A 25,696-nucleotide genomic window follows, 5' to 3' on the forward strand; every position below is an offset into this window, starting at 1 on the left:
CTCCCATCATATTCCCTTCTGAAAACTCTTTCTATACGTAAAAAGTCTATGTATTTAGTCAGCGTTACTTATTATAAATGACATATTCATGATCTTCTATGTCGATATCCAAGTTGAAAATGCTCTTCACACACCAATTCCATTCCACTACGAAAACTTTATTGCTTTTATCCGTATCCTTGACGCATTTGTTGAATTTCTTAGCCATTGAGGCTTTACTGGCTATCAGCACGTAATCTGGACTCTTCTTAGAACCTGTATTTTTAACTATATCATTCATATCGAATTTCTTCCCTAGCGGATTCACTTCTTTCATGCCATGGCATTTTAAGATACTGGAAATCAATTTACATCCTCCGGGGATGTCGTCTGAGATATTAACATGAGTAAAGCCATGTCTTTCAAATACTTTAGTTGGTAACTTGGTTTTCTCCAGTACCTTGGGATCGATATCGGGTATGAAATATTTTCCCATCTGTAACTCAATTGGTTTTTCCTTCTTTATATTAGAGAGTACCTGTGTGATAAACATTGGAGTCAATGCGTACTTCAATGGCTTGAAACTGAAACTCTTCAAGAATTTGGCAGTTCTGGCCTTCTTCGGTGCGATAACTGTATTCGTGTTACTTTCCACTTCTGGATATATCATAATTCCCACTTTGCTTAACACTAGAATATCAAGGTCTGATATATTTTCATGGCAGTTGGTTAGGACGGCTTTAATACGGTAAGGTTTGTGTGATATATTTAAATAGGACACCAATTCTTCCGCCTTTGAGTCAAGTGCTTTATGTTTCTTCAATTCTTGGATAGCTTCAGGAAGAATTTCAGGCGACCTTCTACGCTTATTTATCCTTTGAAACTCATTCAAGGACTCGATATCTGTATGTAACTTCTCAGCAGCTTTTGCCTTCGCCTTACGCATACTATCGCTCATTGGAGTAAGTGGTTGTGACGTAGGATCAGGTGACTCGTTACTAAATTGAGTTGTTGCTTCTCTAGATGCCATTGGAGTGGCTATGCTACTTTTGTCAGCACTAAACTCATTCTCATGGTTGTTACTGAAGTCAGATGCATCTTGTATATTCTTTGGCCCATTGTTTGTCTGGAATGGTGTCGACTCTTTGACCACCTCCTGTTGTTCTGTTTTTTCTTCTATCGTCTCTACCTTTGCCTCTGCCTCTGCTTCTGTCTCTGCTTCTGCCTCTACTTCTGCCTCTGCCTCTGCCTCTACCTCCTCTAGTTTACGCTGTTCGCTTTGACCCTTACTAGCGTCTTCGACATCCGAAAGTTTATCTGGAATAACGATGGGTTCTTCTATTGCGGCTTCTTGAGAATCCATATATAGCTCGGTAGGTTTTTGTGGTTTCTCAAGAAGTGGTGAAGTAACTGAAGCAATATCTTCTAGTGCCATTTGTCCCAATGAACTTTTGATTCCACCACGTACTGGGAATTGTTGAAACTCAGGCAGCATAGGATCCAGCTTTTCCCCCTGTTTATAACACTTTTCAAGCCACAAATGGTTTACTGGAATGCAACAGTCCCACGCTTTGGCAGCATTGAACTTTTTACCAAACGCTATAGCAGATATCAAATGGCTATTTTTTTTTGTTAGCTCAGTAGTACAAATACCACCAAGTGCTTCTGTTAACTGTTGGATATAATACCTTTGTTCTCCATAGTAGTTTGTGAATGTTGCCCTAAGCTCTTCCTTTGTGAAGACAGGCTTTTTCAAAGGAGATAATAGCAGTTTTGAAGAAGGATGTACAAATTCTTGCATTTGCCATACATAGAAAAACCATGCAATATTTGCACATATCAGCCCGTTTGCCTTTGCAATACTTACACTTTCGCTCGAAGCTGAGTGCCCAACGTATATGTCGGCGTTAGACTGAGCCAATTGGCTGGGTTCTGCAACCAAAGTTATCTGGCATCCCAAACATTGTTTGATCCAATTTAGAAAAAATTTGTAACAGGAACCAGGTAAAGCTAGGTCATCCCCCAGCACAACCTTCTTTTCTAACCTAAAGTTGAGCGTTTTTTTCCAGTTATCCAGGTTGCTCATTGTTTTTTCCCACAACTCCTCGGATCTTCTCTTTAACTGTGAATCGTCCCACTGAACGTCTATGAGATAACCATCCTCTTTCACATACTCCAGCCCTGCCAGGCAGTCAATTAGCCAGTTAGGCATGACATATTGAACTCTGTATTTCTGAAACTTTTGCATCGCCTTAATTGCAACATCGTTCTTGTCCCATGTGACAATATGCGTGGCTTTAGTCGAGAGGTAATCCATACATGTCCCGCCAAATGCCGTAATGACAGAGCAATAAAAGGGATACTCAACCTCATTGAGCGCATGTTTCGAGACATAAACATAGCAGTCTTTCAAAAAATGTATAGGATTTGGCGAGTAGCATGTCGTTCTCATAAGCCTATTGAATTTCAAACAGTCTTCTATCCAGGCTGGACTGACAATGGGTATCAGTAGATCAAACGCAGCAACGCGGTAAAAACTGAATTCCACAGTCCTGGTAATAATACAATGGATTTGTTCCGGGAACTGCGAGATGAAACGTTCTTTCTCAACAAGGGCACAATCGATTTGTCGTATTGGTTCATGAACAACACAGTCTAGAGCGCCATTTTCCTCAATAGTTCTTTTAATATTACTTAACTCATCTGATGATATGTCATCCGTTTTGATCACTAATACTCTCAAATTACTGAAAATCTTGGTGTCCGCCATTAGTTTTGACCAGTTGTATAGTTCAGACCCTATCCTGGATTGCTTATTCTGGGAAGTAATATATGCCAGTATCACGTTATGATTGTATGTGTGCTTGTGAAATATGGTTTTAGTGCGAGTGTTTACTTATTTGTATTATTTTTCAGAGCGCGTAATGGAGTTTTGGTGAACCGGACGAGTTGAGGTTTCGGAACCAAAGAAAGAAAGAAAGAAAAAAAGAAAAAGAGAAGCGGAAGCGAAGAGATACTTAGTGGTGTTGGCGTGAGGGACGCACTGTGTGAATGTGTACTGCAGGAAACTTTCTCCTTCAACAAATTACGGGCGTGTGGCGTAGTTGGTAGCGCGCTCCCTTAGCATGGGAGAGGTCTTCGGTTCGACTCCGGACTCGTCCATTTGTTTTTTTTTCCGTCCTCCTTCAATCAAATTTTTTTTTATATTGTTATTATATTTAGCCGCCCAAATGGTTACTCACTTATTTCCACCTTTTATAAAGAAAACAATAAGCTTCGTTCCCCAAAGCAAAAAGCTGCAGTGTTGGTACTACCCCCCCCCCTAACAGCATCACAAACAATGCGCATTGTAGGCCACTACAACATCCAACACATACCTAGGCTAGTGAAAGTAATCGTGCTAGACGTCACGGAAACAGAAAACGCATGCAATAAAGTAACCCAATTCTCTGCAAAAACCACCATCTCCAGAAGAGAAGCTGATGATATTGTCGACCAGTTGGTGGTTGATTTCCCAGACACCAAAATCTTCAACTTCGATTTGAAACATGCCGCTTACCCCATCTGGTTCTACGATAAAGTGTTCTACCAAGCAACAGCTAAAGAGTCAATCAATTACTTCATTTCCCATAGACCCTCAGATATCACAGAAAGAATAAAGTTCCCTTTACAAAACGAAGCATTTTTAATGTCAACCTCCGAGTTACCAGCCGACAGTTGCCTTGATTCAGATCTGGAAGTGGAAAACCCAGACTACGTAGAACACTATAAGAAATTGCTATTGAGGGTTCTTGAATACAAACGTGTCGACCTTGACAATGACGCAGAGGTTGGTGCAATACTAACAAAATACAAGAGCATACAAGATTACCTGCAGAATTGCAGGGTTTCTGAATGAGCCGACTTCTTCCTAGCTGCATACATACAACCTACAACGGCACGGGCCGGGTCGGATTTTTGCGACATTTACAATGGCAGACGCTCATTCGTCATTCATCAGTAGTCAGGAGTCAGTAGTCAACCAACATGAACTGACAAAGTCCGTTTCCGAAGTGCATATGTGTGATCTCCATGGTTTTGTTTGTGCTCAAAAATTAAATTACAGATTTATTATTTTCTTTGTCAGGAAATAATAGTATTAAAGTATGCATGCACGTGGGAGTTAAAGGGGAGGGACCACAAACAGGTGTTTCCATTGTTGGGTACACGCGTTTTATGTGGGATTTCCCGCGCCTGTAGTCCCACATAGTGTGGGAAAAGAGGCAATCTAGTATGGGAATAATTTGGCGCGCCCAGCGCGACTGATTACTATTGGGAGAATAAACTAACTAATTTTACTTCAGTTCAAGCTTTGAATCTGAACGCGACAGGGAGCTGAAAAATACTACTTACTGTGGGCACGGCACGAGGAGAGGAATTTGCCGTATCATGACAAAATGATGTGTACGTAATTCGCTTTTTGTTTGTTTGTGTGTGTGTGTGTGTGTGTGTATTTTTTTTTTTTGTTTTTTTGGTGCTAATAACATTTCTGTTTCTTATGAAAAACAAAAAAAAAAAAAAAATTAAAATTATGTATGCGTAAGAGCTCTGCGACTGATTGCAATGCAGCATTATTAGTGCTTTTTGGTCTAGTTAAGGCCGTGTGGCTCTCTGTACACTGCACCAATTTGAAAATAAGCAATTCACGAAACGGGCACATTACTGCTTCTAGGTCCTGTGATAATAAACATACAAAACACATAAAATACCTGCTTGTTGTAAGTGTTACAAGAGTTTGGATTCGTGTAACGGTAAAGAGGAGCGAGGGTCTATATTTTTGGTCTCAGGACGATATAAGAACTAAGAACAAAGAGGTTTCTAGTGTCTAACGCTCCGAAAAAAAAAAAGTACACACGCAGTCTGTACTTAAAGCCTCTCGAACAGGAAAAAGAAGCTATCTATATAGCGTTTATGGTTGAAAGAGAGAACAGAACGGTGCGGCAGAATGAAATTTGGTAAGCATTTGGAAGGAAGGCAGCTGGAGCTTCCGGAATACAATGGCCATTTCATCAATTACAAAGCACTCAAGAAGTTGATCAAACAGCTATCCGTTCCAGCTGTGTCTTCGTACTCTGCGTCCCATGATAACTTAACGTTAGATGAAACGGATGAGTCGATCAAGTATCAAACGTTACAGGAGAATAAGGCTTCGTTTTTCTTCAAGTTGGAAAGAGAGTTGGAGAAGGTCAATGAGTTCTACCTTGAGAAGGAGGCAGACTTGAGAATGAAGTTTGATCTATTGAATTCCAGATACTACGGATACAAGACCAATGGCAAGCTAACTTCAAAGAGATCTATAGCGTATAGAACAATACGAGATGGTGTGAAGAAATTTGAAAGAGATTTAGCACAGCTCGAGCAGTTCGTGGAGTTGAACAGAACAGGGTTTTCAAAAGTTTTGAAGAAATGGGATAAAAGGTCTCATTCTCATGCCAAGGATTTTTACTTGGCAACGGTTGTTTCCGTCCAGCCTATTTTCACTAGAAATGAAGTGTCAAAGTGGAATGATGCGGTCTCTGCCCTACTGGTTGAGTTAGATGAATTGAACGACAGCGAAGAATTACATACGCCAAATTTCTACACGAGCGCAGGCCAAGTATCAAGGACAATATCTCGAAACTCCGACAACCTTGATCCCGTCGCAAATGCACCAACATACTCCAGTAATTCAGTAGGATCCGGTAATAATTCGAGCGGTTCCCAGGTTAAATCATTTAGCATGCGACAGTATTCAGCTTCTGGATCAAATGCCGGCTTGTTGGATATAGAGTTGGAAATTGAATCGTGGTACATGGAAGTTTTGAGCATAAGTAAACTCAAAGATTCTGAACCACGTAAAACTCACATTAGGAATTTCGTGGAGTCCAAGGTCCAATCGTTTGTTGATTCGCATCTATTAACCACCAGAATCGACAGAAACTTGGTTATCAGAGATAGTATCACGAAAATATTCAAACTACTACTATCTAGTAGTATCGATGATGAATCCCTAGAAGTATTCTGGAAGTACGGAAATGAATTCATCGACCTCACTTATAGTGATCCTGATGATGATCTAGTGTTCTCTAGGCATAGCATGCTTCACGAAGCAGCACTTTGTCCTCATCAATCGCGTACGTTTGTGCTCATAGCAGCGCTATATCAATATCAAAACTCCTTAATTCCAAAAGATGTTTTCAGGAAATTAGTAAACGCCCAAGATATTAATGGACGAATGCCATTACACTACTGCTGTGAGCTTGGGAAGGATGATTTTGTATCGCTTTTGATAAACACAAAACTAATAGATGATTACGACCTCTTGGATAACACATCGAAGACTCCTTTGGTTCTTTCTATTATCAATAATCACATGGACGTCACAAGAACACTCATTACAGAAGGAAATGTTAACCTCTCTCCAGATCTAGGTGAAGGTACAAAACCACAGTTCCATCCACTTAATGTGGCATGTTCATACAAAAATTATGAGGCAGCTAAAATAATACTAGAAAAGGGTAATATTAACCTATCTAAACTTAGGGACTCACAGGGGCTCTGTCCGTTGCATATTGTCGCAAAAACGGGTGGTGGTTCTGAATTGATAAAGTTATTGGTGTATCATGGTGCAAATCCTAATGAAATTGATGGATTTAACAAATGGCCTCCAATCTTTTATGCTATTCAAGAAGGTCACGCAACTACAGTGCAAGTTCTATTAGAACTAGGCGCTGATGTTCATGTTACAGATCAAAATAACCTATCACAAGTGTTTTACGCTATATGGGAAGGCCATTTGTCCGTATTAAAAGTGCTTCTAAGTTATATTGGAAGCAATAATAAGCAAGATTCATTCTCTACTGAACCGCTTCCCGGGGTTCTACGGGCAACCGATCTAGTAGACATCATGTCTGATGATCAACTATCGATAAATGATTCATTGAAGGATATTCCAGATTTCACATTACCTCCTCCAATCATTCCTTTGAGGAAATATGGTCACAATTTCTTGGAGAAAAAGATATTCGTGAAGCTTACTTTCAAGCCGGAAAAGGAGTCCATCTTCTTAAATAAGGATGATGAAATGGTATTATCTTCACCAGGACGTATCACTTTGACCTCAAGTGTGTCTCATATCATTCCAAGAAATATTATCCTACCATTGCAAGAAGATGATGATAGAGATATTGTGTTCCAAATTGATTCTTTGGATACCTTCGACGTTGATATTGAAATATATCCATCTTTCGGTACAAGATTAATTGCTAAAACCTACGCGCTTTCCGATATTTTCCATAAAGCATATGAGAGTCCTTGTAATAACAAGCATGTAAGCTTACCACTCTTTGATACCAGATTGAGAAATGTTGGTAAGGTTGACTTGGATTTCGAAATCATCTTCCCATACGGTGGTAACCCACTAGAGGTTACGAAATATGAGACTTATTGGAAATCCACTAGCGGTGGAGGTTTGTCGGGTAGCTCTAATGTGTCTTCTTCTATACAGTCTATTGTCACTGCTTCTTCTTTGGTCGGTGAATATTGTACAATTGGTGTCGTTCAATTGAATGACGGTACTTTAATTACAAGTTCTAGTTTGATTTGCAACGTTGGTGCTGTTCCACTTCTTTTCACTGATATGAACGTAAAACAATTGAACAGCATGCTTGAACAACCAATTTCAGATATCCCAGACAACATTAGCACGAACGAAGAATTGAAGGATTTGTTACGGAACAGACATGTCCTATTTGAAAGCCTTCTAGATAAGATCAATCCGAACATTCAATTAAACATCAACGTGCTCTTCCCTACGGAGTCAGAAATTCTCTGCATACCTGTAAAGATATCACCAAGGTTTACTCTAAACGAGTTTGTGGAAAAAGTACTATCAGGAACATTTGATCATGTCAGAAAGCTTCGCCAATCAGACTCGACTCGCTCGATTGTGTTTTCATCGACTAATCCTAGAGTATGTTCAATTTTAAACTGGAAACAACCCAATTTCCCAGTCCTCTTCGATATGAACGTCATTTCGGAAACCGACCAGGGCGATCTCGAGCGTATTACACCTAATGACCTTGCATCGATGGCATTAGATCCAAAGGAAGTAGTATACAGTGATGTGGGTACAAAATCCATCAAGGATGCTGTTGCATTTGCTAATAATAACAACTTGCTTGGTATGATATTGCCCGTACACCTATTGGATATAACGCTTCAATTAGCTGATCAGGTTGTAGCTCATGGTCTACTTTTAATAGGTTCCACGAAAAATTCCAAGCGCCCATGCAAACGAAATGAGCTTGGAGTTAATGGTATGCAAAACAAAGAGGCCCTCGTTATCGATGCAACCCCAGATTCAGAAGATAGAGTATAATAATTAATGCGTTTTAATTGTCGTTCATAAAATACGTAAACACAGATTAAAAAAGAGATGATATGTAAAATTAAATGCATCCACTAAGAAGATACGTTTGCCAAGAAGAATTTCCTAACCTTGTCATCGACACAAACCTTCTCCGCAGTTTGCTCCTGGTTATCCGTTTCTCCTTCCCAGACCGCATGGTACTTGTTAACCAACTCGACGGCAACATCGCCATGTCCCTCTGCCAACGCATGGAATAGAGGAGACCAACCAAGCCTATCCTTCGTATTCACGGGCGAATTCTTGTCGCACAACATCGAGACAATACCCATAGACCCAACTGCTGCAGCCCTGTGCAACGGCAATTGTCCATTCTTATCCTTAACTCTCACAGATGCCCCTCTTTCTAGCAATAACTTGACTACATCCTGGTGTTTCTTGGAGCACGCAAGATGCAAAGCAGTAATCCCATTCTTGGTTTGCAAATCAACATTAGGCTCTATACTGTGTTCCAAAAGCTTCTCCATAATTTCCACGTTACCAACAGATGCCGCAATGTGCAATGGTGACCATCCCGATTCGTCCAACACACTGTCCAAATCGACCTTCTTCATGTAGCCTAACAAAATATCCACTATATCTACATGCTGGAACGAAACCGCCCAATGTAGCGGGTATCTGCTGTCATCATCCACTGATTTTACTAGTGATGGTGACTCAGCCAAAAGCTGATGCACTTTCTCGGAGTTTCCGTTCATACATTCTGCATGCAAAGGGTAGTCTGTACTCATCTTTGATACACTTAACACGTTTGTAGGAGCAATGAAATTATTCCAGTAAGTAGACTAACAAAACGAATACCTTGGTAATATGTATAGGTACGTATGTATTGGACGTATATGCAATGCTTACTTACTCTATTCAAAGGGTCCAATTTGGTTCACTCTTTTTCCAATTTTCAATGTACTTACTTGGCTCTTGCCGGCCGAAATGGGTTTCGAAATTTGGTTCATTTCGGCCGATTCCGGTTTCAGAGTCACGTGTGTGGTTTTCTTCCACGTGACTTGTAAATTTTCGTATGATATGATATCTTCTTGATATTCTGCCGAAAAAAAACGAATTTGGGAAATCTTAAGCAATAAGCACCCCTTCAACCTTCTCAGTGGCGATACAAAGTTTAAATAAACCGAGCTTATAAAGGATAAATATCAATCAGCATCGGACACATATACATTGCGTGCTCCAAAATTATAGTTAAGGAAAGGAATTTGATAGGTACCTAATTGAAAAAAGCGACTTTTTTGCATTGATAATTTGATCAGAATTGGGAATTTGAAATAGCAAGCAGCGCATACAATAAAATTAATATAAAATGAACAGATACCCAGGAGATTTCGGCAAGTTTGCCAGAAGCATGCAGAGACAATTGGCTCGTGCTCAACAAAGTACTGGTGGATCCCCAGGGAAGGCGCCTCGTGGAGCTTTTGCCGGGTTAGGAGGTCTATTTTTGTTGCTAGGAGGAGGGTTTTTGGTGAATGAGTCCCTATTCAATGTTGATGGTGGTAAGCGTGCGATTGTATACTCTCGTATTGGTGGTGTTCAACAGAAGATTTACTCAGAAGGTACGCATTTTATTATTCCATGGATTGAGACGCCCGTTATTTATGATGTTCGTGCGAAGCCAAGAAATGTTTCTTCGCTAACAGGAACAAAGGATTTGCAAATGGTGAATATCACTTGTAGAGTTCTTTCGAGACCCAATGTGGAGAATTTGCCTATGATTTACCGTACTCTAGGTACTGATTACGATGAAAGGGTGCTACCCAGTATTGTGAACGAAGTTTTGAAGGCCGTTGTCGCGCAATTTAACGCATCGCAGTTGATTACGCAAAGAGAGCGTGTTTCGAGGTTGATCAGAGACAATTTGGTGCGTCGTGCGAAGCACTTCAATATCACCTTGGATGATGTGTCCATTACGTATATGACTTTCTCCCCAGAGTTTACGATGTCTGTTGAATCGAAGCAGATTGCGCAACAAGACGCCCAAAAGGCCGCCTTCGTTGTTGACAGAGCATCTCAAGAGAAGCAAGGTATGATTGTGAAAGCCCAGGGTGAAGCCAAGTCTGCTGAGTTGATTGGTGAGGCCATCAAGAAGAGTAAGGATTATGTCGAATTGAAAAGATTGGACACTGCCAGGGAGATCGCTACTATTCTATCGAAGTCTCCAAACAGAGTCATTCTAGACAACGAAGCGCTACTATTGAACACCGTGACCGATTCCAGAACAAAAAACTGATGATGTGGTAAAAATCCTGCTGCTGCTGTTATCTCTTTAAATATCCCCAATATATCCATATATGTATATATATATGATAGTGATACTCTTGTTTATAGTCTAAAAAATATTTAATTCAAAAGTTAGAAAAGGAGAGAGAAAATTAGTGTATTCCGGTGCAATGAGGTGTGGTGTGTCGCGAGGCACGCTGCTCAACCATATGAGCTTTGAATTCACACGTCTTGTTGGTGCGGTTTGTTGTTCTCAATGCAAATTGTGTAAAGGTAAAGTAAAATGGGAAAGGAAGGAAGGAAAAAAAAGAAAGCCTGAATGAGAGTGAGTGAATGAATGAATGAATTGGGTAGAAAGGGGGGTATCTGGGAGCAGTTTTCTATTTCAAAACTCTTCCTCTAGTTGTTTCGACTGGAAATTCAACTTTGTAGGATTGCTCTTAACTTGGAACAACTTTGATCTGTGATCGTTCAACTTCTGCGAACATGGCGAGAGCATTTCGTCTGTAGGAGAAGCGAACTTGTTCTTAAGCTCCGAAATTTGATGAGGTGATGGTTTCTTGAACATCGACTTGTGCAAGCTGCTGGCCCCTACGCTACTCGAAAACTGTGTTTCTTGCTGTTTCTTTTGGTGCAAAGGCTGGAATTGTTCTGCTGTTGACATAATAAAAGACGTAGTGTTGATGGTGCTGGTGCTGACCGTTAGAGTTGTGTTGTGATGAGTATTGGTATTATCTTCACCAGTTTATATACAGTGGACGAGTAACAAATCAACTACTTTTCCCCCTAAGTGTTCTATGTGGTATGTTCAATGTGTGAATTCGATGCCTTAATTCTTGATTCTTTCTATGCCGGTATAGAGCTTGCTTCTTTTCTTTGTAATTCCCCGATCCTGTGTTTACATTTTTCCCAATCCGGATACTTAAGTGATCCCCAGGGCTTCCTTCCTAATCGGGTAACAGGTCACCTGCCACAAAGCCGGCCTTTGACTTGACCTACGGAAGTAAAAGAAAAGAAAAAGTATAAACCAAGAAAACTCGAAGCATGAACCACAAAAAAAAAAGGGCTGAGCTCGAGACGAGACACAAAAAAATAAAAAAAATTAAATGTATACGGTAAGTTTATCCGCGGAAAAAAAACCGGGTAAGTATCACGTGACTTCTTCCCCTTAGTAATTTTGATTTTTTTTTTTTTTTTTTTTGGTTTCCCTTTTCGGTTTTCATGAAGCGATTTTTTCTTCAAAGTACAAAACGCTTAAAATCGATAATACACATAGAAAGATCGTGTGCCTTTTTTTTGATTCGTAGATCATATGGGGTGTGTAAGAAGGAAATAAAGGCTTTTGTATTGGTATTTACGAAGGTTTACTGAGGATTTAATATTAGTTTATCTTTACCCGAGTTTTGTTTTGTCTTTTTTTTGTTTCTGTTTGGATATTTAGAACAGAAGTTTCAGCATATTTTGATCAACCGAAAACTGTTTGCTTTCAATTTGATCTACTTTGCATCGAGAAAGAGAAATTGGTTGTCGACTAGGCTACATTGATGGTTATTGTGTAGAGTAGTTTGGAATTAATTTAGAGATTTTGTTAAAGCAGGAACCTGGGTTCGAAATTTAAGTTACTGGTGGACTGGTAATTGATCTAATTGTTATTGAATTTAGTAAGAATCGCGCAAGTTGAGAGTTGGTTAGAACAAAAATATTTGAGGAAGTATGAAGGCATTCAAGAAGAAATTCCAGGAATTGGTGTATTCTTTTAGCACAGAGGATAGGTATGCTGATTATGATGAGGAAGCTGCGCACCCTAATGTAGCAGCTGAGGTGGAACGTTCGATATCGCATTCCAATCACGGGTCTCAAATTCAGTTGGCAGATTATGTTGACGGCTCGAATCCCAGCGGGAATGAAGGGATCAGTGAAGCTCTTTTGGCATGGAGACACATCGATAACTGGACTGAGGAACACAACCCTGATCTAGCAGCTACATTAAGCGATCCATGTACTAGACACGATATTAACAATGCGGAAAAGGACTTGGATATCATTTTCCCAGCATCTGTGAGAGCATCCCTAAGAATTCACGACGGTCAAGAGGATTTGCAGTCTATGACTGGTACTGGTGGGTTGCTCTTTGGGTTGCAATTAATGTCCTTGGACCAAATTGTTCAAATGAGCAGGACTTGGAGAAACGTCGCAGAAAATCTACAACGTAAAAACGAGGAAATGCAGCTGAGAATAGATAAGCAACAACAGCTCAACGGTACCACTGTCGACCTGCCTTCTCAACAGCAAAAGGGATATGGAAAGCTGGAAACGCAAGATTACAAGGCTATGGACCCTAATCTACAAAGGAATATCTCGCAAAATTACTCAAAGCAGTTTAAGTTGCCAGATATCCCCAACCAGCATTCCGTGCCTCCTTTGGCCATCCAACCCGTTTATGCGCACTCTGGATGGATTCCATTGGTCACTGACAATGCAGGTAATCATATCGGTATTGACTTGGCACCAGGCCCTAAGGGTAAGTACGGCCAAGTCATTCTATTCGGAAGAGAGTTTGACACAAAGTTTGTGGTAGCAAACAACTGGGGTGATTTCTTACTAAGCTTCGCTAATGACTTAGAGTTGGGGAACTGGTTGTTGGTTGACGAGGATAATGATCAATTTGCCGGTGAAGGTGAACTTGTCTTTAGAGACAAGAAGACGAACGGCCCAATTCGTGATTATTTGGAAGTCTTGGTCATGAGATCTAGAATGAAGTATAACTCTTATGGAGAAAAGAAGCTTCCTAAGACTCCTAATCAACAAGCCCAAGCCCAAGCCACTTCTTCTCAGGAATCACAATCTACTTTCGATATTACCCAGCAAGAAACTTCTCTGACAGTGGACGAAACTAACAGGGATTCTGAGGCCCCATCTCCTACTGCTGTCGCTGCTGCTGCAGGAACCGTGGTGGAACAGGTCAACTCTATAGATAATGATGCGGATTCCTCTTCTTCTGTCAAAAAGGCTGAGCATATATCTGCCGTTGAATCACCATCTACTGACATCCAAGATGCTTCCGTAAGTAACCTAACAAAGGAGGAATCTGTTGTAGAACCAAAAACTGAAGTTAAGGATGATACTGAAGTCAAAGATGAACCCAAGACTGAAGTTGAATCTAAGGAGGATGAACCAAAGCCTGAAGCTAACGTCAACACTGATGCCAAAGTTGATACTGATGTCAACAGTGAGGGTGAAAATGAAGGTGAAGCTACTGCTAAGTCGAATGCTGCAGAAAAAACCCCTGAGTCTGTATCGAACTCAAAGGAAGATTCTGCTGCTTCTGATACAAAAGATGGTGCTGAAAATACCGGAAATGAGCCTTCAATTTCAAATGATGTCGAAGATCTAAAGGACGACTTTGAAAATGTTGCTCTTTGATCCCTGCGAACAATTTCAATCTTTTACAAAGGATAAAAGAGATATACATATACATTCGATTCTGGAATCATAAAAAGATATCAAAGCGAAATCTATTTATCATTTATGGGGTTAATATTATCAATATCATTTAAATACTTGTTTCGTTATCTTCCCTCTTTTTTCCCTTTCTTGTTCTCTTGAAAGTTAGAGCTATCTCTTTAATACTCTTTCACTTGCACGTTCGACTAGATATCTCCTTTTTTGATTTTAGAGTTGTCTATAATATGTACAAATATATGATTCTGTATATTCAACTTATGATTCTGTTTTACCAAATGATATGTTGAAGGGTATTCTCTGATGGCCATTTTATTTCAACCTTCTTGAAAATAATGTACATTATCAAATTGATGAACAAGAACCATGCACATTCGGCGAAGTGTCTTTTTGTCCCTGTTAGTTTTCCCTTTGGATTTCCCCAAAATGGTTCTGGCGGCATGGTGATGAAGAGTCTCCAGAATATGAATGGTAAAATGTAGTATCTTGGTTCAAATAATGGTGATGGTACAACAGTCATGAATGTGCACATCATCAAAACAGTCCAGGAGATATGTGATAACTGAATAGGTAAATCTATTGGGTTTTTAATTTCAATAGGTAAAATTGGGTGGAATACCATCACGCTTGGCCTCATGATTTCAAAGTATATGTAAGTGCAGAAATGGTATATTGGAGCCATACCAAAATACTTAAATATTCTGCTTCTTCCAATTAACTTTCTGAATAGATAGAAGGGGATATGGCGATTATCAGCCAACAAAAATGGATGTACAATTGTGAAGAATCTTATGATTATCATGATGCCTAATAGCTCGAGAAGATATTGAACTGGGTTCATGATAAATCTAAGAAGATAGGAAATAGTCAACTGCTTTGAAAACCAGACAGGTACACTGAAGAATGCGATGAACATTAGACAATAGAAGAATTGCACCACATGTAATCCAGCAACATGGTTCTCTTTATCTCCTAGAGTTATGGATCTGTTGTAGATTAAAAACATCGCGAATAAAACGAAATTTATGAAATAAGGGAGCACCAAGGTCTTGAAATTTTCTAATGCTTGTAACAACAATTTCAAATAGTTATTGAAACTCAAGGTATTGAAATTCTTCTCTATCATTGCACGGCGTTCTACCACTAAGATCATGATCATACCGTTCCACACAATATTTGTTTGTCTAAAGAAACAACTGATTAGCCCGCAAAGAGCACTCAACCATATACTATACTTCTCCCCAAATGGTAAGACCATAGCTAAAGTTAAGGACTCTATGATGAAAATCGTAGACCATACATCAGTATAGTACAAAAAGTAATAACTAACCATCAAAGGAAAGCACATTAGTGTCACAGGCCAAAACCCTAGTGCATTGAATAGATATAACGGACGCAATACAACCCAGGGCCATATTACTACGCCTCCAATGAAATTTGTCAATCTTAATACAGTCAACGTGGACCAGTTCGTCATAAATCTTGTGATATGGTATTGAATCCATCCCATTATGTAAAGACCTGGAGGTGTCGTTATTTTACCGTTCCATTCACGCCATTCCCCTCTCAAATAGCGAAGAGTCTGGTCAACGTGAAATTGCTCATCGATGAAAACATATGGTAACAAACTAGTGTTGATCTTGTACGCTATGTAGCAAAATATGCATGCAACAATGGGCCAAATGATTATGTTGGCGTAAATGCCTTGTATTACTTCATTTTCTACATCTCTTGCAAAAGATATAGCCTCGACATTTTCTTGTTCCTTTTCATGGCAGTCCTTGCACTCATGGTCGCTCATCTTGGTATGTATGACCTCCTAATGTGCTGGCTATCATGTGTATGTTTTGTTACTACTTTTCATCGTAAAAAGTTCATTGTTCATAGAAGCAAAGTTTCAATTCCTGCTTTTATATATCGAAATTCCTCTAATATGAGAAAATCGATGAGGTAGTAAGGTTTGCATATAACAGCAAGCGTTACCCAGGGCTCTGGGAGTTATCAGTCACTGTAAATGGAGGAATGGTGTTAACACTACTTAGATATCTATGTTTTTGGGCCTTTTTCGGCGTAAGTTTGGCCCAAGAATGGCCTCCTTTCTCAAATGAGATGATCAATGCCTTGAGATCGCAGCGCGATTTGATGACAAACGTTTCAATCGATCAGATACCTTTTCCTGGGATATCGATAAAACCGGCTTTGTCACAAAGCAATACTCTGAATCAAACTGCATACTTAGAAACCATCTCTGAGCTTTTGAATCATGGTATTCAGACATTTCAAATAGACTTGGAATTTGATACAAGCAGTCAGGATTGGTTCTTGGAAGATACTGGAACGAGATTTGTGGATGTTTTGAGTACTATAAACGAATATTTGGGTGTATCCAATACTGATTTAAATGCAAACCTCATATCAATACTCATAAGGTTCAATAACGATACTTTGAAGAAATCAAACTTATTCAAAAACAGTAACTTCACCTCGGTATTAGAAGAGGGTATGAGTGTTGGTTATATATACTCTAAAAATGATCTAGCGAATGACCGTGCTTTGAATCAAACATGGGATATCAATGGGTACTCTAAGGATGGGTGGGTTAGTCTTAACCGATTTTTATATGTGGTTAAAAGAAGAGTGGTCTTCGGGTTTTTGAACGGTGATGATATGTTCCAACAGGATGACAACCCACTTGTGTTCCCCTCAGAAACATTTCACTACGTAACTGAAGAAGGAACTCTGCAATGTCCTTTGAAAACTATGGATGATATAGGTGAAATGTCAAAGAAACAATGGAGATTCCTTGAAGGAAACTTCACATATCGAAACTTTTTGCAATACATTGAATGTGGTTATTCACTTATATTGACCAATCCAGTCCAACGGTCCAATTTATCTCAAGAGAACGAGTTCCAGCGTAGATTAACCAGCCTTTTGCTCTGGTCGTGGAACGCTACTACACCAGATGATATATTGGATGCAGATGAGGATGATGCCAACTCAAATTCTCAGTACGTCGCATATCGTTGCGGTGTGTTCACTTATACAGAGCACGAATATTTAGCACCATTTAAGATAGGCAATTGCTATCGGTCAATGCCTTACTTATGCCGTTACAGTGACAGAGCGTATGTTTGGAACATCTCAGAAGAACAAGGGACGTACTTTGATTCTGAAAAAGATCACGTTTGTCCTGGAGACCATCAATTTGGAATTCCCAGGAACCCGTTACAACAGCGTTCTATCCGGATATATCTGGAAGAAGAAGGTTTTGATGAAAAAGACTTTTGGATTGATATTAATTCTATTTCTGTTAAAAACTGTTGGATTTCAGGCGGAACTTACGCATCTTGTCCTTACCAACGATATGGATCCACTAGTAATTATTTGGCTATGATTATTCCCAGTGCACTCATCGCATTTTTCTTACTCCTAGTGATGTTTTACTTCAATTGGGCACACATCCCTATTCAAGACAATAGAAACAATTGGAAACGAATTATTACTGCCTATTCGAAGGAAGAAGTCGAAGGTGTACCGTCTTAAACCTGGGCTGCTTGTTATTATAAAAGGAGCTTATAATAATAAAGAAAACTAACTAGGAATGGAATGAAGGATAGAACATAAAAGCTAAACAAAAGAGGGCTATATATTATATCTCTCAGCGATATGATGGGATTCTTGCTGGGTTTGCATATCGTATTACCTTACGTATTAAGCGCTTTCTCTTAAACTGATCATCGACAAGATAATCGCCATCTATTCTCAAATTTTCCAGACCACGCTCTGCTGCCCATTGCTGTACATTTGTGTCGGTAATCCACTCGCAGTTTGAATCAAAAACCCAAGTTGGTGGAGCTTTTAATTCTTCTAATGTTTGTACGCCTGGTGGTGGCTTTTGAGATTTACGATATGGATCACTTTTGTCGAATACATGTGTGGCATACATATAATGTGACCATTCCGTTTCAGTGATTCCTTGTATTTGAATTTCAAACACTTCTGTCCACCTAGTTTCTACTGGTTCGTCCAATAGTATATCGTACCGCTCCGTCTTTTCAAGAACCTCTTTGCCCTTTTCCAACTGCTGCTTTTTTAAGAGTCCTAATAATACTGGTCTCACTCTTGGATGTAGCACAAACATGACTCCCCATGCCAGCATGCTGGTCATTAATGCCCAATTTATGAAAGGTGCTATAACCCATAATGATATCAAAAAGAAAAACCCTGAAAGGAACACCATGGTTGAAATCTGTTCGTTCTTGAACCCTGCCGTACCGTATACAAATTTTTCGACCTTATCAGTAATGAAAACCATAATGCTCATCAAATTCTGTAAATCTCGGAGATTTACCACGAATTCCATGCTCTGGCGAACTGCATTAGCCTTCTTCAAGGCATCTAAATCGACGTCCTCATAACTATACTCACGCAGTGGTTCGTGTGGTTGAACCTTGACTCTACTACCTCCGGTGGTAATATCTTTAATTAATGATTGGCCGTAGGACCTCTTGGATAGATATATTCCCCTATGCAATGGGTGTCTGTGTAAATAACCAGGGATCATTAGCCCAAACATAATATATACTATAGGTAATATCAGAAGAAGCATGGGGTTGAAGCAGATCTTCGTGAATACCACCAATATCAAAAGTGTGCCAGCCGGGTTTCTCCAAGTAGCCAACCGCACTAATTCGTCTTGTACCTCAAATATCGCCCCCAACTTAGAAGTCAAGATTCTAATATTCCTACTCATGATTGATACACTCACTGTTTGTGATTTACGACGACTTGGTTCTGAAACTCGCTGGCTAAACTGCTCCCTTTCTGGTAACTCATCGGGAAGCAAACTCAGTATAAGTCGATCAATAACCATATCAACAAAATGTTCCTTCGTCTCCTCTACTAAATGCCTCCCATTTTTGAACTGCCCATTCTGTATCCTTTCCATCCTTATACCCTGAGGCCCAGGATCCTCAGATGAGGCAGACCTTGCTTCATACTCCTGTCGGAAATTCTCATCTTTCCAGAAACTATCATTGCTTTCCAGATCTATCCCACTCATATACTCATGAAAATCATCATCTATGGTCTTCGTATCATCATCCCTCATCGCCTTGAACCTTTCCCATGTAGCGTCAAATAGCGATGATGCAATTCCTTGAACCAAATCTCGATTGCTCAAAAGCTTCTCATTCTCATCGGGCGCAGAAACATGGTCTATCGATGCAAAAACATTCTCATATTTCCGCAAAAGATAGTTACCCAATAAAGATCTTCTACTCACCCGCTTTGCACCTACTTGGGTCTCCATTGTGCCATGCTCTTTGCCCCTTGTATCATTTGTGTCATCGCCTAAATTGTAATATATACAAAGCTTTAAACCTTTAAAATACTCAAATTTAAGGTTCTTTGACGTTTTGTACCATGAATCGTTTTGACCGGACTTCCGTTGGGGAAAACAAGAAGAAGAAGAAGAAGAAGAGACGATAAGGTCAGGATAATATAGTCAGAAAAACTTCTGGCAGACCCTGGACGGGAATTAGCATTCATTAGATTTAGATGATGCAATGTATATAATATGTATACAAAATGTGAGTGTTATATTTGTAGTTATTAACTTTGATGGATGGATGGATGGATGGATGGATGGAAGAGTAGCTGTGGCAACTGCTAATTGTAGAAGCGATGGTTTGCTGACTCTAACGCAACAAATATTCCAAACTTACTCCTTCTTCATGCTCGATTATTTCGGATCCATATATGCCATCTGCGGGAGTCTCGATCATGTCCTCGCAAGAGTTTTCCCAAATGGAATAGAATCTTACCGTTTCGTCATCGGAAGCGACACATATTTTTCTTGCGTCTGGAGAAGTAGCCGCTGTTAGTGCCCTTAATTGGGTTGGCTGTTTAATTCTGATTATCTCTTCCATTGATGGATATTTGTACATTATTATGAACACGGGCACTTCTTGGTTTGTGAAGCCAAATGTGACCAATAGTTGTTTTTGCCTTTTGGACCATATGATGGATGTAATTTGGCCTGGAGTCTTGAACTCGCGTAATAACGTGCCACTCTTGGAGTGCCAGAACCGTAAATGTCTATCGTAGCTACCACCTCCTGTCACTAATAGTGACTTTGACCAGGGGCAGAATGCCATTGCTTTTACTGCAGATGCGTGTTTCAATTTGAATTGGAACTCCGGTTCCTCATCTAGATCATCTTCGTTGTACTTCCATATGGTACAACAATTGTCATTTCCTCCAATGGCAATCTGTTTCGTGTCTTCGCAAATCTTAGCGCCACATACCTGTTGCGAGTGCACATGTAGGGACCATGACTCTGAGATCCTTACTGTCCTGATGATTTTCTTTGAACTGATATCTGGTGATGTACCGTTGATCTTGGCTTGTAAGGCGTCTGAACGTCTGTACGAGCGTGACATGACAATTAGTTCGGTCTTGACGTTAAATTTATAAACGACGCCAACCTCTGTTCCAACGATAAACTGGTTCCCATCCTGATACCACTGACAGCAGCATATACCGCTTTGACATTTCACTGTGATCTCTGCCAATGCCTTTGGTGGGCCGTTTCCAACGCTGCTCTCCACTGCTTCCTGGCTGAATAAAAGTATTTTTCCCCTCTTAGTTCCAACAAGCATCAAGTCGTTTGGACTGAATGATATACATTGCACTGTATCTGAGGTTTTTTCCAAGTAATCTCTTCTTAATACGTGAAAGGCCCCAACTTTGTCTGACCATAAGAAAACCGCTGTGTCTAATGCAACAGCAACGTTGTTTGAAACTGGAGACCAATCCACCAAATTAGAGTAGAAATCTTTCCTTAGATGTGGTGCTTCAAGAACCCGGTAAGGAACTCTGGACTCCGCTCTCTTGCTATTTCTTTGTTGATTTTGCTGCTGCTGTTGTTGATAGTGTTGTTCCCTGGCATGTTTTATAGAACTGGTTGGAGTTTGTATAGAATAAGTATCAATTTCACCATTGGAATACTGGCCTCCTCCACTTTGCGCCTGCGAAAAATGAAGCACTCTATTGGAATCAGGGAAACCTAGAGCGTCTGCCATATACTTCCTATGCTGTTTTGTATGCTTGGGCATCTTCTTTTTGCCCTTTTTGCCCCCAGACTCAAGGATAGAACTCATCTCCGGAGTCAATAGTGTATCAATTGGCAAGTCCTGACCCGTAAAGAACTCTGGAGAAGGACTTCGCGACTGCAACTGCGGGTCCACAAACTGGTCAAGCGATTCCAGAAAACTTTTGAGCTGTGAAGATGAGTAATAGCTCTTTTTCGACGTGTTTTTAGGAATGAACCGGTCGTTCCCATTGCCGCCCATGCCTTTGGTTGATTTAAGCGACAGTTTAGATTTGTGTTGTCCACAGTAGCCCAATCCACCTCCAACTGCTTCCCCGTGCCACTTGGTGTCACGCAATTTATTTATCATGTCTTAAAATGGTTCTAGCGAGTGTTCTTTGTCTTGTTTAAGCGCTCTTTGTTTCTGTGTCTGTTTGTAAAAAGTAATTTGTAAAAAGGTTTAAAGCTAAAGGATCAACAACTTTATTTTAAAGGATTTTGAGTATTGAGCTGAACAGAAATAGTATAACAGATGTTGAGAGACCTGTGAAAGCGAGCTCTAGATAGCTAGCCCTAGATAGCGATTGTAGTGTGCAATGTGGGGGGGCTGGAGTTCCCTTTTGGAATGAGTGAACGTGTGTCTTGTTGACCTGTCCTGTGTCCTTTGGGATCTGGAGAGATCCTGTGGTGAGTAGTCTAGTTAGAACAATAAATATGGGAGGGGTTCACATTAGTAGATAATCCGTTTTTAAAGGTATATAGGGTAGATATTACGACCGTTACTCTCTACTATAAATACTTGGGACGAGGTTTTTGCGTACGTGACGGGGCGGGCAGGAACTCCAAACCGGCGTGTCAAAACTAGACCAAATAGTGAGTGAATTGGAAGCGACAAGCAGTCGCTGTCGGTGTGTCGCCGGAACATTCGTTAACTGTGTTAATGTTTTTGCTGACAGAGCTGGATAAATGTTTTTTCACTAAACAAGTTCTCTAGTTCACCAACTTGGTATCATCTTTTGGGATTAAATATGTGAATTCAGTATATAATGGAGAAATATAGAGCGACAGGTCTTGTAATTCCCATTTAACATAGGATTTTTCTGGGGTCGTTATACCAGGGCACTCTCGGGCTGGCAATACTTGCCTCAACCCAAGGCCTTTTTCCACCTCTTCTTTATAACCATGCTTCCTCTGGAAGCTAATAGCATTGTTTCCCTTTACAGATTATAAAGGTTTAAGCTTTTATATGGCATATAACTAATACATACATGTAAGAAAAGAAGGGAAAAAGAGAGAGAGAGGGAGACTTTCAGAGGACAAAGGCCAGTAGTCCAGGCATTGGGGGAGGGGAGAATTATAATTTGAGTTGCTATGATTACACGCAATCCAATTGTGCCGGAAAACCACGTTTCGAATCCAGTAACGGATTACGAGTTTAATCAGGATCAATCGTGCCTTATTCTATCTACTTTGAAGAGTTTTGAGATTTACAATGTGCATCCTGTAGCACACATCATGAGCCAGGAGATGCGACATCTAAGCAAGGTTCGGATGTTGCATCGGACAAACTATGTTGCATTTGTGACTGGAGTGAAGGAAGTGGTGCACATCTGGGACGATGTGAAGAAACAAGATGTGTCAAGAATTAAGGTTGATGCGCCTGTGAAGGATCTGTTCCTCTCGCGAGAGTTCATTGTGGTATCATATGGGGACGTTATATCTGTTTTCAAGTTTGGGAACCCCTGGAAACGGATAACTGATGATATACGGTTTGGAGGGGTTTGTGAGTTTTCGAACGGGCTGCTGGTGTACTCGAACGAGTTCAACCTGGGCCAGATTCACATAACAAAGCTACAATCATCCGGTAGTGCAACGACACAGGACCAGGGTGTGCAACAAAAGGCAATACTTGGGAAAGGTGTTCTGATAAAAGCCCACACGAATCCGATCAAGATGGTAAGGTTAAACAGGAAAAGCGATATGGTAGCGACGTGTTCACAGGACGGAACCATTATTCGGGTGTTCAAGACGGAGGACGGGGTGTTGGTACGAGAGTTCAGGAGAGGTCTGGACAGGGCCGATGTTGTGGATATGAAATGGTCTACGGATGGGTCGAAGCTTGCTGTTGTGAGTGACAAATGGACGTTGCACGTCTTTGAGATCTTCAACGACCAGGACAACAAGAGACACGCTCTTAAAGGATGGATCAACATGAAGTATTTCCAGAGCGAATGGAGTTTATGCAATTTCAAGTTGAGTGTGGATAAACACGTTCGCGGGTGCAAGATTGCGTGGATATCGGAGTCGTCGTTGGTGGTGGTGTGGCCCCACACAAGGATGATTGAGACGTTCAAGGTGGTTTTCGACGACGAGATGGAGCGGTGGTTGATCCAGATGGATCAAAGGGAGCAACTAATGATCTGAAACCGTAATTTCCCTATTTACACAACGTATACATACATACATATATATACCCTACTTACAACTTCTCTATCATTAATCTGTTTCCTTCCACCAGAGCTCCGTGGAAATTGTTCTTGAACAGGTACGCATCTCTGATCTCGTTGAAATATATGAACGTCAAGGACGTATTTTTCTCCTGGTTCACCAGCAAGGGGAACGAGTGGTGTATATCATACCACCAGAATCGTTCCTGCAATGTGGTTTCGTCCCACTCCTGCGGGAGGTTCCATACGACTACCGATTTACGTTCCGTTTCCTGTAGAGCATCCCAGTCAATCGCCGAAACAGCTCCAGAACTATTACTATTAATGTTATTACCGCTACTATCGTCAGATCGATCCAATACCAACCCGTTCTTATAAGCCTCAGCAGATTCACGCGCGTTCATCAAGTTCACATAATAATTGCACAAGTCTCGCTGGATGCCCTTCGTGTCCTTGATTCCGAACCTCACCTTCCTGTCGTCCAACATACTCATCTTCGTCGATAGCAAGTACTGCTTCAATTCCATCTGAGTCGGGAACCGTAGCACGTACTTATCGAGGAACGTGAAGTACCTGGAGTCTCTGAACCTGGTTATCTCGAACGAATTCTTTATTGCCTGCAATTCTAGAGCACTGGAAAGCGGATTGATAATAGACTGGAAATCTTCCTTTTTGAGCGACGGATTGTACGTTCTAAATACCAGGAATGTGTCGTCGGACCCCAACCGCAGGCTCGCTTCTGCTGGAACTGGGTTCTCTTTTACCACTGCAAACACATCTTTCAACAGTTTGTTGGACGATTTGGTGGGTTTAGCGGGCAGTTTGTAGGCAGATTGGAACAAAGGTGTGAAGATCCTCATTACTGAGAGTCGGGCGTGCCTGTCTGTAGGGTATTTGATCTGTGGTATTTGTGTGTGGTCGTCTTTTACCTGAGGTATACCAGGCTACTTCATGTCATGTCTCATCGCTCTCTCAGTCAGTCTGTCAGTCTGTCTGAGTGTATGCGATGGGTGATGGATGATGCCAATGCCAATCACGTGACACCACCGGGTAACACACGGAGGAGAAAATATATTTTAATTTATGACATCTAATTGAATCCACGTGACACATATACAGTGCCAGACACTCCTGCCCTAACCTTTTTCCGTACACGGTGACACTAGTTCCCCCGGGTAACAATATCCTTCCATATATAAGAAAAATTTCAACAACAAAAAATAGTTTGACCTCTTTCCCCCCCTCCCCCATTCATACATCAAATGTTTCCCATTTATCTCCTGTTTCCCTCCCAAAAAAACCCATGGAGCCTGGACGTGGCGATCAGCATCAATGGCGGCAGCGGGTTCTCAACTCGCTCGCTCGCCGTATCGAACATGGTTCTTGCCTTTTACCAGAACCATCCGGGTGCTGTCCCTCTATGCGTCCTGCGCTCTGTCAAATTTTTGGCAATCCCTCACCTCTAACAAAGGTGGATTCCTTTTGCCGGAATGGAAAAGCTGCGGGCGCAGAATTCTACACCTGCCGAGCTTTTCCAGCCCGACAAAATCCTTTTTTCTTTTACTTCTTCTACTTCTACTTCTAATTCCTCTCTCCCTCTCTATACAGACCATACATAAAGGAACCAATCCGTTCGTAAATACACCAAAACAAACGGGGCTCAGGCTCACGCCCAGGCCCGCGTCCCAGGCTCGCGCATTCCCAAAACCCTGGCGCACCACCAGCCATCTCAAACAGGCCTCGAGCGCGTTTTTCGCTCTTTTTTTGTTTACTTTTTTTTTTCCTCTTATATCCCGAAGAATTTCCAGCAACGGTTTTTTCAGATCTATACAGAAATCTGAGATTGGCATGGTCTTTACATGTAAATAGTATAACAGTTTTATAGAAAAAGAGAGGTGAAATAGATAAAGTTTTGAGTTAGAAGGCGAAAAGCGGTAGTCCAGAGGTTGATATTTGGATCGAAACTTGGATTATAGGATAGAGGTGATTCTGTAGAATTGGGAAGTGTGGAAATTCGAAGGGATTAGGATTAATTATCGG

The 25,696-nt window shown here is 40.7% G+C and overlaps 13 protein-coding genes and 1 non-coding gene across 14 annotated transcripts; 7 read left to right on the forward strand and 7 right to left on the reverse strand.

Annotated features, from left to right (window-relative positions):
* Positions 1-64: 64 nt before the first annotated feature.
* RTT107 (Ty1 transposition protein 107 regulator) lies at positions 65-2,749 on the reverse strand (the record flags this gene model as incomplete). The annotated part of the gene is made up of 1 exon (XM_022820697.1): positions 65-2,749. The coding sequence occupies one exon, from the start codon at positions 2,747-2,749 to the stop codon at positions 65-67; it is 2,685 nt and encodes an 894-aa protein (XP_022677133.1).
* A 319-nt stretch (positions 2,750-3,068) lies between these two features.
* On the forward strand, positions 3,069-3,141 carry KLMA_R602. Its single transcript has one exon. It is a non-coding gene; the product is annotated as a tRNA-Ala (tRNA).
* Positions 3,142-3,319: 178 nt separating this feature from the next.
* On the forward strand, positions 3,320-3,877 carry KLMA_60049 (uncharacterized protein; the record flags this gene model as incomplete). The annotated part of the gene is made up of 1 exon (XM_022820698.1): positions 3,320-3,877. The coding sequence occupies one exon, from the start codon at positions 3,320-3,322 to the stop codon at positions 3,875-3,877; it is 558 nt and encodes a 185-aa protein (XP_022677134.1).
* A 1,086-nt stretch (positions 3,878-4,963) lies between these two features.
* On the forward strand, positions 4,964-8,377 carry PHO81 (Pho81p; the record flags this gene model as incomplete). Its single annotated transcript, XM_022820699.1, has 1 exon — positions 4,964-8,377. The coding sequence occupies one exon, from the start codon at positions 4,964-4,966 to the stop codon at positions 8,375-8,377; it is 3,414 nt and encodes a 1,137-aa protein (XP_022677135.1).
* An 83-nt stretch (positions 8,378-8,460) lies between these two features.
* On the reverse strand, positions 8,461-9,123 carry NAS6 (Nas6p; the record flags this gene model as incomplete). The annotated part of the gene is made up of 1 exon (XM_022820700.1): positions 8,461-9,123. One exon carries the CDS (start codon positions 9,121-9,123, stop codon positions 8,461-8,463), a length of 663 nt encoding a protein of 220 aa, XP_022677136.1.
* A 614-nt stretch (positions 9,124-9,737) lies between these two features.
* Positions 9,738-10,661, forward strand: PHB2 (prohibitin subunit PHB2; the record flags this gene model as incomplete). The annotated part of the gene is made up of 1 exon (XM_022820701.1): positions 9,738-10,661. One exon carries the CDS (start codon positions 9,738-9,740, stop codon positions 10,659-10,661), a length of 924 nt encoding a protein of 307 aa, XP_022677137.1.
* A 375-nt stretch (positions 10,662-11,036) lies between these two features.
* BNS1 (Bns1p) lies at positions 11,037-11,315 on the reverse strand (the record flags this gene model as incomplete). The annotated part of the gene is made up of 1 exon (XM_022820702.1): positions 11,037-11,315. The coding sequence occupies one exon, from the start codon at positions 11,313-11,315 to the stop codon at positions 11,037-11,039; it is 279 nt and encodes a 92-aa protein (XP_022677138.1).
* Positions 11,316-12,364: 1,049 nt separating this feature from the next.
* SMI1 (Smi1p) lies at positions 12,365-14,074 on the forward strand (the record flags this gene model as incomplete). Its single annotated transcript, XM_022820703.1, has 1 exon — positions 12,365-14,074. The coding sequence occupies one exon, from the start codon at positions 12,365-12,367 to the stop codon at positions 14,072-14,074; it is 1,710 nt and encodes a 569-aa protein (XP_022677139.1).
* A 310-nt stretch (positions 14,075-14,384) lies between these two features.
* On the reverse strand, positions 14,385-15,914 carry DIE2 (dolichyl-P-Glc:Glc(2)Man(9)GlcNAc(2)-PP-dolichol alpha-1,2- glucosyltransferase; the record flags this gene model as incomplete). Its single annotated transcript, XM_022820704.1, has 1 exon — positions 14,385-15,914. One exon carries the CDS (start codon positions 15,912-15,914, stop codon positions 14,385-14,387), a length of 1,530 nt encoding a protein of 509 aa, XP_022677140.1.
* A 221-nt stretch (positions 15,915-16,135) lies between these two features.
* On the forward strand, positions 16,136-17,659 carry MTC6 (Mtc6p; the record flags this gene model as incomplete). The annotated part of the gene is made up of 1 exon (XM_022820705.1): positions 16,136-17,659. The coding sequence occupies one exon, from the start codon at positions 16,136-16,138 to the stop codon at positions 17,657-17,659; it is 1,524 nt and encodes a 507-aa protein (XP_022677141.1).
* Positions 17,660-17,774: 115 nt separating this feature from the next.
* PEX28 (Pex28p) lies at positions 17,775-19,427 on the reverse strand (the record flags this gene model as incomplete). The annotated part of the gene is made up of 1 exon (XM_022820706.1): positions 17,775-19,427. The coding sequence occupies one exon, from the start codon at positions 19,425-19,427 to the stop codon at positions 17,775-17,777; it is 1,653 nt and encodes a 550-aa protein (XP_022677142.1).
* A 388-nt stretch (positions 19,428-19,815) lies between these two features.
* Positions 19,816-21,579, reverse strand: AMA1 (Ama1p; the record flags this gene model as incomplete). Its single annotated transcript, XM_022820708.1, has 1 exon — positions 19,816-21,579. One exon carries the CDS (start codon positions 21,577-21,579, stop codon positions 19,816-19,818), a length of 1,764 nt encoding a protein of 587 aa, XP_022677143.1.
* Positions 21,580-22,580: 1,001 nt separating this feature from the next.
* HSV2 (phosphatidylinositol-3,5-bisphosphate binding protein HSV2) lies at positions 22,581-23,633 on the forward strand (the record flags this gene model as incomplete). The annotated part of the gene is made up of 1 exon (XM_022820709.1): positions 22,581-23,633. One exon carries the CDS (start codon positions 22,581-22,583, stop codon positions 23,631-23,633), a length of 1,053 nt encoding a protein of 350 aa, XP_022677144.1.
* Positions 23,634-23,688: 55 nt separating this feature from the next.
* Positions 23,689-24,516, reverse strand: PET54 (Pet54p; the record flags this gene model as incomplete). The annotated part of the gene is made up of 1 exon (XM_022820710.1): positions 23,689-24,516. The coding sequence occupies one exon, from the start codon at positions 24,514-24,516 to the stop codon at positions 23,689-23,691; it is 828 nt and encodes a 275-aa protein (XP_022677145.1).
* Between the last annotated feature and the right edge of the window lie 1,180 nt (positions 24,517-25,696).

Source organism: Kluyveromyces marxianus, chromosome 6 (genome assembly GCF_001417885.1).
Source record: "Kluyveromyces marxianus DMKU3-1042 DNA, complete genome, chromosome 6".
NCBI classification, from domain to species: Eukaryota; Fungi; Ascomycota; class Saccharomycetes; order Saccharomycetales; family Saccharomycetaceae; genus Kluyveromyces; species Kluyveromyces marxianus.